The sequence below is a fragment of the Trichechus manatus genome, unplaced genomic scaffold (assembly GCF_000243295.1).
Source record: "Trichechus manatus latirostris isolate Lorelei unplaced genomic scaffold, TriManLat1.0 scaffold00113, whole genome shotgun sequence".
Taxonomy (NCBI): Eukaryota; Metazoa; Chordata; class Mammalia; order Sirenia; family Trichechidae; genus Trichechus; species Trichechus manatus.
Window position 1 is genome coordinate 4,433,915 of NW_004444049.1, and position 11,701 is coordinate 4,445,615.

Sequence of the window (11,701 nt, forward strand, 5' to 3'; positions counted from 1 at the left end):
GTGAGGGAACGGGGTCCTGGTGACAAGGAGTGAGCACGGGCCAGGGCGGGCGGGGCCCGGGTGAGGGAACGGGGTCCTGGTGACAAGGAGTGAGCCTGGCCAGGGCGGGCGGAGGGGGGGGCCCAGGTGAGAGAATGGGGTCCTGGTGACAGAGAGGAGTAACCTCAGTGGAAAAGTCCAGGAGCTGCAGACGGCAAGGAGAGCCAAGCAGGGTACCTCCTATTTGTGTGGCATCCACGTGATGTGCTGCTCGGGAGCGGGGCCAGGGGCTCAGCGTCTCTCCTTCTGGGGAGGGAGCACTAGATCCAGGTGCTCAATTTTTAAATTTATTATTATGAAGGCATTAGTCATGGTGAAAATTAGTACAAAGGAGCAAATAAAACGATTCATGGTCCCACCCTGAGAGCAGGATGCTGGTGAGAGCTCACGAGCCAGGCGCCACGCTAGAGCACGTGTGTTCCCTGGGACCCTCGCTGTGGGGAGGAAACCGAGGCTCAGAGAGGTTGGGAGAGCTGCCCAAGGCCCCTCAGCCAGGCCAACCCCCGGGCCTCTCTCCAGTCCTGCCTCCAGCTGATTTGGTGGCCTGTTTCTTTTCACTTTGGTTTATGTCGTTATATGACTATTTCTATAAAACCGAGATGTTTTATATAGGATTTTTATTCTGCTCTTTAAATATTTGTTGGAGACATTTCCCCATGCTGTTATTCTTTCTAAATGCTTTTGTTGTTAGGTGTTATTGAGTCGATTTTTGACCCATGGCGACCCCATGTGACAGAGTAGAACTGCCCCATAGGGTTTCTAGGCTGTAATCTTGATAGAAGCAGATTGCCAGGTCTTTCTCCTGCAGAGCGGCTGGGTGCATTCAAACCACCAACCTTTCGGTTAGCAGCTGAGTGCTTAGTGGCTGCATAATATTCCATCATCTGTATGTCTCATGGCTTGTTTTTGTAGTCGCTGTTGTTAGACAGTCAGGGTGTCCCTAGATTTTGTGGTTATTGAGGTTTCATCACTTCTTTGATGTGGAGAGACCTAGGTAGACAGCTAGGAGTCGCCTGGCTCAGAGGAGACGCAGCATCTTGCCTGTACCTTTCTAGACAGGTTCTTCCAGTTTGTTCTCCCACAAGCATTGAGTATTGACATTTTTAGAAATCTGCCTCTTTTATAAATAACAATTAAAATGGTCCTTAACTGTTTCAAGCTGAGTATTCTGAGCCAGTTAAGTGTTAAGCCCTGGCTTCAGGCCAGTCCCTCCTACCGCGGAACATTCCTGACTCCATTTGCTTCACCAACCCCCAACGCCAGCTGAGGTGGTGGCTGTGGCCAGGACACCTGCCTTAGCCTCTCCTGCAGGCGTGTGGAGCCCCCGGCTCCCTCCCTCTCCCAGGTAAAGGTCTGAGAGGAGACAGATGGCTCACGAGGCCCCGGGACTGTCCCCATCACGCTGCTGTGAATTGTTGAGTCTTGAGCTCGCCCCAGCTGCTCTGTTAAGGCTAGAAATCTCTGCTGCTCTGCAGGGTGGGGTTTGTAGTCAGACAGGCTGGGCTTCAGGTTCCTCCTGGTCAGCATGCGTGGAGCTCGGGTGAGCGGCTGCCTCTGTCCTTGGTCCTCCCTGCTGGGAACCACAGTGGCTCTCAGACAGCACCACTGTGCAGAGAAAGGGCACAGCCGTGGGCCACGCAGAGGGGAGACGTGGCAATAAATGGTCCTTATCGTCGTCACTGTGAAGTGCGTTAGCAGGAGATACAAAACAGCAAAATCTGCCATGTATTCTCCAGGCCCCCCTCACTGCAAGCTTCAGTGACAATAAATTTAAAACCTTGAGGGGTTTTGTCGTTTGTAACAGCTGTTCTTGGATGTGTGACTGTCCTCAGTAGCGTGGCAGGCCACAGAGCTGAACGAGGGAAACCAGACACCCTCAGAGAGCCTTGTACATGGGAAGTCTTCTTTGGGGAGGGTCTCGGCCCCACCCAGCAGGAACCGGGAAGATAGCAGCCTGGCTCCCGCGCCCCCTGGCTCCAGCCCTCACAGCCCCGTTCTCTTGCACACCCCCCCCCCCAAAGTAGCACCTGTGAGAATGTGTGGCTGCCCCTCACACCTAGAGAGCTGAGGTTTCCAAACTAGGCCTGGCAGGGGTGGTTTGAGGGCAGGAGAACAGAGAGACCCTGGGAGGGAGCGGGGGTAGGGGGGCAGAGTTCCAGGGAGGGGCGTCTGAGGAGCAGGTAGAGGTGTCAGAGGAGGTAGAACAAGAGCAGCTGAACCACTGGCCCCTCAGTGGCGGCTGTGTCCCTGTCATTTAGACTCTGAAGTCTCCCACAGCCCTGGTGGCAGCAGGGAAGGGGGGCAGGGGTAGCGCTCATGCTGGGTGAGCTGTGTCTGCGTGTGGACCAGCCCCTTCTCCACCTCGAGCCTCTGCTTTCACGCCTCCCCGCCGCCCCCGTCACCCCTCCTGTCTTCTCGCACCTGCAGTGTGGACCTGGTCCATGCCCAGATCCACGTGGCCGAGGGCAGGAGCCTGCCCGACCTGGGCCTGCGGCAGGAGAACATCCGCATCAATGGCTGCGCCATCCAGTGCCGGGTCACCACGGAGGATCCTGCACGCGGCTTCCAGCCCGACACCGGCCGCATCGAGGTAGGCGGCGCCCCTCCCGGGGGTGCAGATTCTCACAGGCTAGCCAGCCACCTGGGGCTGTAGCGCCCAGGAACCCGTGCACCAGTGGTCAGGGGGTCCCCAGTGGGTGGGTCTCCAATGGGCTTAGAGTACATGGGAGCCACGCGCTGCTGAGGGTGAGGGGGAGAGCCTTCCCGAGGCAAGAGACTGCCACCGTGAAGGCTCAGGGAAGCCAGTGAGCAAATCAGGTGGGGAGCAGCCCGCTTCGCACAGCAAAACGGAGAGGCTGCAGCGTGCCTGGAAACAAGCCCGGGCTCCTCGGCCCCGCAGTCCCCCACGGGAGTCTGTCGCCAGAGTCCGACAGAAGAGTGGCTGGCAAGGGCAGGGCTGAGGGGGTGCAGCAAAGGACCGAAGCGCCACGTCCCAGGGGAAGGGGCGAGCTGGGCCATGGGCTGCCTGGGAGGAATGCGGTGTCAGGTGATGATGGGAGCAGGGGGTGGTGGGGGGGACGGACAGGCCCAGGAGCTGCCCAGGTGCCTCGGTGAGACCTGGGAGGGACCGCTGAGCGTGGCTGGGCAGGCTCCTCTGGGCTTCTCTCTTTCCTTTGTCCGCTCCCCTGCCTTCTACAGCCTTGGAGCCCTGCTCAGGGTTCCTGTCCCTCCCCCTCAGTCCCTCCCACTGACTAAGGCAGGTCAGCACGGGTGGAGGCACTGCTGGCTTAGCACTGCCCGCCTGGCCTGAGCCCCTAAAGGCAGGACCCCTAGAGGAGCTCAGGGAGGAGGGCCAGGGGACCAGGCAAGGAAAATCTGGGATAAGATACTGGGCTTCTGATAGCCACGCCATGACGGTGGCGCTGGATGGGCGCTGTCCACGTTGAGCTGGGGCTTGACGCAGGTAGCTGACCGCCGGGTTAGATTCTGGAAGGATCGAGGCCGCAGGTGGGCTCTGTCCAGCAGGCCCTGACTCCTCTGACCTCGGCTGGCAGGACAACCCGGGGCCTCACGCTCCTGCATCGCTCCGTGTGTCTGCACCTCCACTGCCAAGGCCCTGCTCCTCAGAGCCTGGTTTACCACAAAATATTTTTAGCTGACAGTTCCTGCTCACAGCTGAGTGTTCACCCTTAAATATTTTATTAAGTTCCTTTTTATCGAATACAGGCGTGTCCCTCGGAAACAGAAACGTGGGACAATGGGTGCCTAAAGCCCTTCGGGGCGTCCCTCCCACTCCCCGTCTTCCCTCCATGGACCTTCCATGTACTCCCCACCCCCGTCTCTCCTCGGTGTAGGCTCTCCCTGCTGGAGCTGCCCCTGCCTCCCGCTGCCCACCGTGGGGGTGCGTGTACACTCCTGCGTGTGTGTGAGTATGTGCGCACATACATGTCTGCATGTGCACGCACATGTATGTGTGTGTGTGCTCGCGTGCCCATATATGTGCTGGAGCTGCCCACCTGGCCCCCGCGCCCCTCTCCCACCCACAGGCGTCCTCTCTGGCAGACTCTGAAGCCCTCCCCCGCCTCCGCCAGGCTGCCGCTCACCCATTCATTCTCTCTTTGTTTGCGTCTCATTCTTAGGGGGTGTGCACGCCTGGCTTTCTGTTTCCCTCCTTGCGACACATTTAATCACTTTTCCTTTATGGAATTCTTAGTTGTCCTCTCTGCTTGCCTCCTCCTCTTGACCTCCTCCCCCTCTCTTCTTTCCTCTCCCCCTTCTGGAAGGAAAGGAAAGTGGTGGACAGTGAGGCCTCCTTCATCACCCTGTGCGTTCTAAACAAAACACAGAACAAAAGGAAGACCCTCCTGGCCCTGCCTGCTTGGCCCCATTCCTTGCTTCCTTGCCCCTCAGTGCACCTGTCACCACGTGCCACCTGGGGCTTTCCGTGTCTGTCTGTCTGTCCCCCAGCACCCTGGAGCCCGTGGGAGCAGGGACTCTGCTTCAAGTGCTCAGTCCCCAGTGCCTGGCATGTAGTGGGTGCTGCTTAAGTGTCTGGAATGAGTGAATGAACAAATGAATCCGAAAGGCACGGGGTGGTCAGGCAGGTGGTGAGAGGTCCTCGCCATCCCCCTCCCTGGCACGTGCATGTGGCCCGGGGCTGCAGGGGCTTCTCTGTCTGTCCACTTTAGCGTCCCTTCCCTGTTCCCCTTCCTCTCCAGGGAGGAGCAGGTGGTGACTGTGGGGCTTAGAGAGAGGGATTGTACCCTGGCTTTTTCTGGCAGAAATGAAACAAAACTCCACAAACCAAAGTGGGGGTAACCTGTGGGCCCGGTGCCCACATCCATCACGCCTGGGGCGGAGCCACACCTTGACTCCAGCTCCCGACCCAGATCCGAGGTCCACTCCTCTCTCCCCACAGGTGTTCCGGAGTGGGGAGGGTATGGGTATCCGCCTGGACAACGCCTCCGCCTTCCAGGGTGCTGTCATCTCCCCCCACTATGACTCTCTGCTGGTCAAGGTCATTGCCCACGGCAAAGACCACCCCACGGCTGCCACCAAGATGAGCAGGGCCCTGGCCGAGTTCCGAGTCCGTGGCGTGAAGGTGAGCGACCACAGCCCCCGCCGGCCTATACTCCAGCCACATCGTGTCCACGGCTGCTGCCCACCCCAGCCCGCGGTCAGGCAGGCTGGGCTCTGCCTCCGTCCCTGCCCAGCTTTGGCTTTGCTGGGTCAGTGGCTCTCCCCAGCTGCTTCAGACATGGCCAGGGCACCCTCAGCATCAGGCTTCTTCCTCTGAGTCCGCAGCAGGCTTTAGAGGCACCGTCTGGAGTCCTGCTCGGGGCAGACTCGCAGTTTCCTGCCCTCATGTAATGATCGCCCGAGTGTGTGTAAACCCACACGTTGCTGGGCCTCCCTTCTGGAAGCTCTGATCCAGCAGGTTTGGGTAAGGGCCCAGGAGCCTGTGCTTGGAACAAGCTCTCCAGGGCTTCTTGATTTCTAGGAAGACAGGGTCCTGGGGGAGAGCTCAAGCCCTGTGGAGAGAAGGTCACGCTGTGTAGAGTAAGACCCTCCCGCCAGCCCTGCTGCCCCACGACCTGGGCTGGTCAGTGTTGCTGCTTAGGGAACAGACAGGCATGTGGCTGCAGCCAGGTGCTGGGGCCTGGTTTGTGCTCAGTGTTGCTGCTTAGGGAACAGGCAGGCGCGTGGCGGCAGCCAGGTGCTAGAGCCTGGTTCATGCTCAACACTGGTGCTTAGGGGACAGGCAGGAGCATGGCTGTGGCCAGGCGCAGCAGCCCGGGCTGGGGAAGCACTTGGCTCACCCTCTGGGTGCAGCTCAGCTTACCTGCCCAGCAAGGACTCAGTTCCCGTCAGCCTCTCTGCTGGGCTCCATCAGAGAGTCCACAGCTACACGTGAACTCACAGCTAAGAAGCACTGTCGTCCTTTGAAAGCAGCACCTGCCCACACAGCTAGTGGGCATCCCTGGGGCTAGTGCCACCACCGCAAGCTCTGGCAGGGCAAAGGGAGCAGGAGGAGGGGGACTTGGGCTCCGTGAGCCCACTGCCCACACACTGTGGGGGCTGGTTGCTGGGCAGATCCCTCCTCTCCCTCCCTCCTCTGGAGGAGCACCCCCGCCACTGCCCCCAGGATGGCTGGGACAGCTGACTGGGCCCTGGGCGGCCGGAGCCACATCTCCTGGCCACGGCGACATGCTCAGCTGCTGAGGCAGAACCCAAGGTGCTCTCGTCTCCCGACGAGGCTCTGTAGCGTGTCCTGGCAGTTGCCGCAGTGGGTGCAGAGGCCTTTTGGAAACGCACTGGCGGGCGGTGGGCTCTGGGGCCTGTGCCTGCCGTGTGGGTGGCCGGCGTCCTGGGCCCTCATCCACCTCTCGAGGGAGCCGTGTGTCCACGTTCCAGCTGTTTCCTGGACGCTGGCCGGGCCTCCCCACCCTCCCTCTTCCCCATCAGAGGGGCCTGTTGCCGGCACTGACAGCAGAGGTGAGTCGTGGTTGACATCCGAGGTGCCTGTGCTCAGCCCACTCCAGCCACGGGGGCTCAGTGTCCCCGCACCTGGTTGCCCCGTGTGGCTGCTTCAGTGTTGGGTGAGGCTGTGTGCCCAGGGCGTCTGTGACCCCGTGGGGTCATGCTGACCCCCGCCTTCGGCTCTGTGCTGCCTTGCTGGTGATCAGTCAGCTCCCCTGTGGCTGTGCCCAGTTACTCGGCTTCCTTCTCAGCCACGTGCCCAGCACATCCCCTAGGCCAGAGCCTTCCACCTGTCCCACCCCTGCAGGGCCCAGAAGTAGCCACCCCCACAGACCCCATTGCAAGGTGGGAGAAAGGGACACCTCGGCCCACATCGTGGGGACCCCGAGGAGAAGGAGTTGGTGGCAGCAGGACAAGTGTTTCCAGTTTCTGGGGGCGCCTGTGTCTTCCCCAAATGTGACCCTATATCAGTCCACTGGCTCCTGCCTCCCCTCCCCCACTCCACCCCCGCCCAGAGCTTCCCTGCCCACCCCCGGCCCTGCCGTACTTGCCTCTGCCCTGCAGCCCCCCACCCTTCCTGTCTTGCGCACCCACCTGTGCTCCCTCACACAGCACCACTGTCCCCACCTGAGACTTCGCTCTCCTCCCCTCTGCCGACGACCTTGTCTCCATTCACTTAAGCCAGGGCTCGGTCCACCTCCAGCTATGTGCTCCGGGGCTGGGAGGGCAGGCGTTGACACGTGTGGAGTCACGTGTGTGAGCGCAGCCTGAACATGTGTACACATGCGCCTCTGGCCCCCGTGCTCAGCTCGGCCACTAGCAGAACCCCCGTGGGCCTTCACAGGGAAGCCACTGTGCACCCAGGCAGCATGCCTGTTACAGCTGCCACAGCCAGGCCTCTCTGCAGGTGCTGGACAGCAGAGCCTACCCTCTGGAGCGGGGCCGGGCACCTGCGCACCTGACACGCAGCAGGGTCGAGATCCTCACGTGTGAGCATGTGTGTAGGGAATACTGGTTCCTCCAGCCGGGCACTCAGGAGCGGACGCTGTTCACAGGCTGCAGGGACCAGCTAGGGGTGCAGAAGAGAGGACTTGCCACAGGCTGGGCCTGGCAGGGACCAGCCTAGGATCCTGGCAGAGGGGCTGTGCCCCAGGTTGGGCCTGGCAGGGACCGGCCTGGGGCCCTGGCAGAGGGGCCGAGCTCTGGGTTGGGGGTTGGCAGAGGGGCCAGGCCTAAGGTCGGGGACTGGCAGGGACCTGGGCCCAGAAGAAGGGCTGTCTCGCTTCTTGGGGGCCGGATTACAGCAGGGGAGTGGTTGTGCGTGTGTGCGCGCACGTGTACATGCCCGTGTGGTGTCTGCCTCCAGTGTCCAGTGCACCCCCACTGTCCAGCTGTCTCCCCTGCACGTGAGGGAGTCCCCACTGGCCAACTTTCCAGGAAAGCCCAAAGCAAAGCCACAGGGGCCTCAGTGGCAGGGGGAGCGAGGCTCCCTCGCTCAGGTCCTGCAGTACTGACTGGAACCTTCTGTGGGGTCCCAAGGCAGTGAGATTCCCAGCCCTTTTCCAATCCCTTTGGGATGGCATTATATAAACCCAGAAGTTGCCCTGGGGGGGGGGTGGGTGGACAAGCCTGTCACCAGCAGGAGCCAGGTGACATTATTACTAAGTTTTGTGGAGAAGATGCTGCCAGTCCAGGTCCAAAAGGGCCGTGCCATCTCCTGTCTCCTCCCGTCACTAAATCCAGATGGGCCGTTTTGGGGACTGTGACGTCTCCCATGGCCGGGCACGTGCTGCTGGCTTCACCTGTGTGGGCCCCACAGCCTCTCCACACCCCGCACCTGCTGGGAGGCGGCCTTCTCTGCAGCTTCCAGATGGGGAACAGGGAAGAGAGCCCAGGCAGCTCGCCCAGCTCCACAGCTCCTGCAGGGGCCCTGAGGCCAGCAGCCACCCCACCGGGCATGTCCCCCTGCTCCCCGGGGTCCCTTGGGCCATGAGGCTGAGGGGCCCAGCCCGCTCAGGTGCCTCCACTGGGCCTAGAGGCCCCTCCCTGACCCCTGTCCTGATCTGTCGGCCTGCATGTCCCACCCCTCTGCCCTCCCCCATCAGAAAACCTAGCAGGACAAGACCAGAGACCAGCAATGAGGTATCCCCAACGTTTTTATTATAAATAAAAACAAGACCCCTGCTTGGTGGCTGCAGCCCCTGCCGCGGTGGCTGTGAGCACCTGTCAGAGGGACCGCTCCCCTACCCCTGCCTGGAGGCCAGGACCAAGGAAAGGGTCCCTGTCTGGCCAAGAGTAAAGGGGAGCCTGAGGTACCGAGAATAAAAATGAGGAGCTCCAAGCAGTGTGCACTTACCCAGGCGGGGCCTGCCTGCCGCCTTCCTGCTCCTCACTCGGGGCCCTGTTCTGCACAGCAGGAGGTGCACCTTGCCGCCCCCCCATCCCCTCACACCACACTCTCCTCTAGCCGCTCCGCACTGCCCCCTGCCCCCCGGCACCCTGCCCCGAGAAACCCCCCGTGTACAGAGTGGCTCCGTCGAGCCCAGGCCCCTCCCAGGCGCCTGGCGTAACCGTAGCACCCACCCGTGTCACCCAGGTCCAGGGAGCAGCTGCGCTGGGGACGGGGCGGGGGGCTCCGTGGTGGGTGGCTCTTGGGTGTGGGGCTGGAGCCTCCGTTGGTCTGAGATTGGACGTGGCTGAGCTTGAGGGGCAGGCGGCCATTCCCGGCCCCCCGGCCCCGAACCAGCAAGGCCACAGTGAAGACCAGTAAGGCGGCCACCAGTACTCCCCCCACAGCCACAGTCAGGGTCCCACCCAGCACATGGGCCTGCAGCGCGTGGCACAGGGGTGTGGCTGCCAGTGTGGAAAAGTGGGCACAGCCCAGCAGCCTGGTAGCGGGGAGGTCAGAGGGCCCCGCAGTGGGTGACAGGGCCAGCAGGCAGAGGTCATAGTCTGCTCCAGGGACCAGGTGCTTCAGCAGGAATTGGTGGCTGGAGGCTGGGACAATCCTGGGGGCAGGGGTGAGCAGTCAGAGCGCTGGGTCCAAGCCCCACCGCGGGCTCCCAGGCCCAGCTCTGCACAGCCCCCCCCACCTTTATGGGTTCATTTGAGAAGGTGAAGACACAAGATGGAAACGTGTGTGTGGCGACAGCACAAGCGGTAGATGGGCGAGTGCACTGACATGCCCCAGGAGCCGAGATGGGAGGCGTGCCTGCAGAGGCAGGGGTGGCGCGTGCGCAGGCCCACATGTGTGAGCTCAGACAAAACCACCCCCAGACCAGGTCGGGAGGCGGGCACCTCGGGCAGGAAGACCTCACAGGGTGGGCCATCTGCTCCTCTCCCCCCTCGCGCTCGAGTCCCCTGCAGCCCCAGGTAGCTGGGCAGCCCCTGCCCTGCACTAGGCCTGCTCCTGCAAGCGCTCAGGAGTGACGGAGGGATAGGTGAGGGGCCCGAGGGGGGAGAGGAGCGGGGCTGGGTCTGCAGGGCGGGTCCTCACCGGTAGATGAGGGTCTCGTCTTCGCTGCTGTTGTACTGGATTTGGAACATCCACACTGGCTCAGCCGGCCGCCCAGGCCCCCAGCTCACCAGACCTGAGGTGGCAGTCACCTCAGTCACCTGCACGGCCGCCTCTGTCTCTTGAGTCCCCTCACCCTCGGCGGCAGTGCGAGCCGAGGCGGCAATGTCCGAAGGCCCCGGGCGGCCACCCTCGGTGCTACCGTTCCCGCTGTGGGGCAGGGCCAGCACCTGCAGCTCCACGTGGGCTGTGGCCTCACCAGCAGGGTTGGTGGCGATGCAGGTGTAGCCCCCTGCGTCTCCGGCGCTCGTCACCCCAAGTTCCAGGGTCCCGTTGGGAAAAGCCCGGGCCCGGGAGGAATTGCCGACCAGCCGGTCGTCGGGGCCGACCCAGTGCATGGCGGGCGCGGGGTCTCCCAGGGCCCGGCACCTCAGTGTGGCCCGCTGGCCTTCCAGCACCCAGAGGCGCCGTGTGTGGCGGGCAATGAGGGGTGGTTCACAGGAAAACTCGCCCTCGGGCACTGCCCAGAAGTAGCGGCCGGCCAGGCCAGGCGGCGAGGCGCACGTCTCCAGGTCGTCGGGCCGTGCCAGCCGCCGCAGCCACAGCAGCTCGCAGTTACAGTGCAGCGGGTTCCCGCTGAAGCTCAGCACGAGTGGCACGGGCGAGGCCTCGGCGTCGCGGCCCCGGGAGAAGAGCGGGTCGGGTGCCAGCGTGGTCAGGCGGTTGGAAGTGAGGTCGAGGCGGGAGAGCTGGCCGAGCTGGGCGAAGGCACCCGGGGGCAGTGCGTCGATCAGGTTGTGGTCCAGGTTGAGCGTGTGCAGGACGGGCATGGCTCCGATGCCGGCCCAGGGCACCTGCCGCAGGTTGTTGTAGGACAGGTCCAGGTCCTCGAGGCTCTCGAGAAAGTCGTCAAAGGCCCCCGGCGCGATGCGGCCCAGCTGGTTGCCACTGAGGATGAGGTGCTGCAGATTGGCAGGCCCGCGCAGGCTGCTGGCGCCCAGCTCCACCAGCCGGTTGCCGTCCAGGTGCAGCGAGCGCAAGCTCTCCAGGTCCCCAAAGGAGTGGGCGCCGATGCGGGTGATGGCGTTTCGGGACAGCGTCAGGTCCACTAGTCCCGTCATGTTGCGGAAGTCAGGCGGGCCCAGGGCCTGGATGAAGTTGTCCGCCAGCCGCAGCTCCACTGTGCGCCGGTCCACGTTGGGCGGCACAAAGAGCAGGCCTCGGTGGGCGCACAGGGTGCTAAGCGACTCGGACAGGTTTTGGCAGACGCAGGGCAGCGGGCAGGCGACCGCTCCACTGGCCAGCAGCAGCAGCAGAAGCGGCGGGGCCATGGTGAGCGCCCTGCAGGGAGGGAGGGCCACAGCCCAGGCACAGGTGGGGCTGGGGCAGGTGCCACCAGTGCCTGGGAGCAGTTCCAAAAGCCAGGCCTAGGCCTGGGGAGGGGTCGGGGTCAGAGGCCCAGGGCCCCCCCACGCGGGCTGAGGGAAGGCTGGGGCCTACGAGGCCAGGACCCCAGGGTAAAAGTCATATGTCCCAGCGGTTGGGTGAGTCTAGGCACTGGGGACAAGGTGAGACACGAGGCAGGAAGCGGAGGTGGGCACGCGAGCAGGGAGGGTCCCGGAACTTCCTTTTCCAGGCGTCCCCGGAATCGCCGGCCTCCCCTCCCCC

The 11,701-nt window shown here is 62.8% G+C and overlaps 2 protein-coding genes across 2 annotated transcripts in view; one reads left to right on the forward strand and one right to left on the reverse strand.

Annotated features, from left to right (window-relative positions):
* The window catches only part of PC (pyruvate carboxylase), a 48,140-nt gene that overhangs the window by 23,802 nt on the left and 12,637 nt on the right, over positions 1 to 11,701 (forward strand). Inside the window, exons 9-10 of the mRNA XM_004383674.3 lie at positions 2,467 to 2,629; positions 4,958 to 5,140. Of these exons, the coding sequence (XP_004383731.1) occupies positions 2,467 to 2,629; positions 4,958 to 5,140 (346 nt within the window). The remainder of the gene's footprint in view (positions 1 to 2,466; positions 2,630 to 4,957; positions 5,141 to 11,701) is intronic.
* LRFN4 (leucine rich repeat and fibronectin type III domain containing 4) lies at positions 8,966 to 11,364 on the reverse strand. Its single transcript, XM_004383675.1, has 2 exons — positions 10,016 to 11,364; positions 8,966 to 9,527 (listed from the first exon to the last, which is right to left on the reverse strand). The coding sequence occupies exons 1-2, from the start codon at positions 11,362 to 11,364 to the stop codon at positions 8,966 to 8,968; spliced, it is 1,911 nt and encodes a 636-aa protein (XP_004383732.1).

Bases quoted from the DNA above. Each gene is read 5' to 3' on its own strand.
- LRFN4 (XM_004383675.1), bottom strand. From the start codon at position 11,364: ATGGCCCCGCCGCTTCTGCTGCTGCTGCTGGCCAGTGGAGCGGTCGCC. The intron at 9,528-10,015 runs GTGAGGACCCGC...CCCTGCCCCCAG, and splicing joins GACGAGACCCTCATCTACCG to GATTGTCCCAGCCTCCAGCC.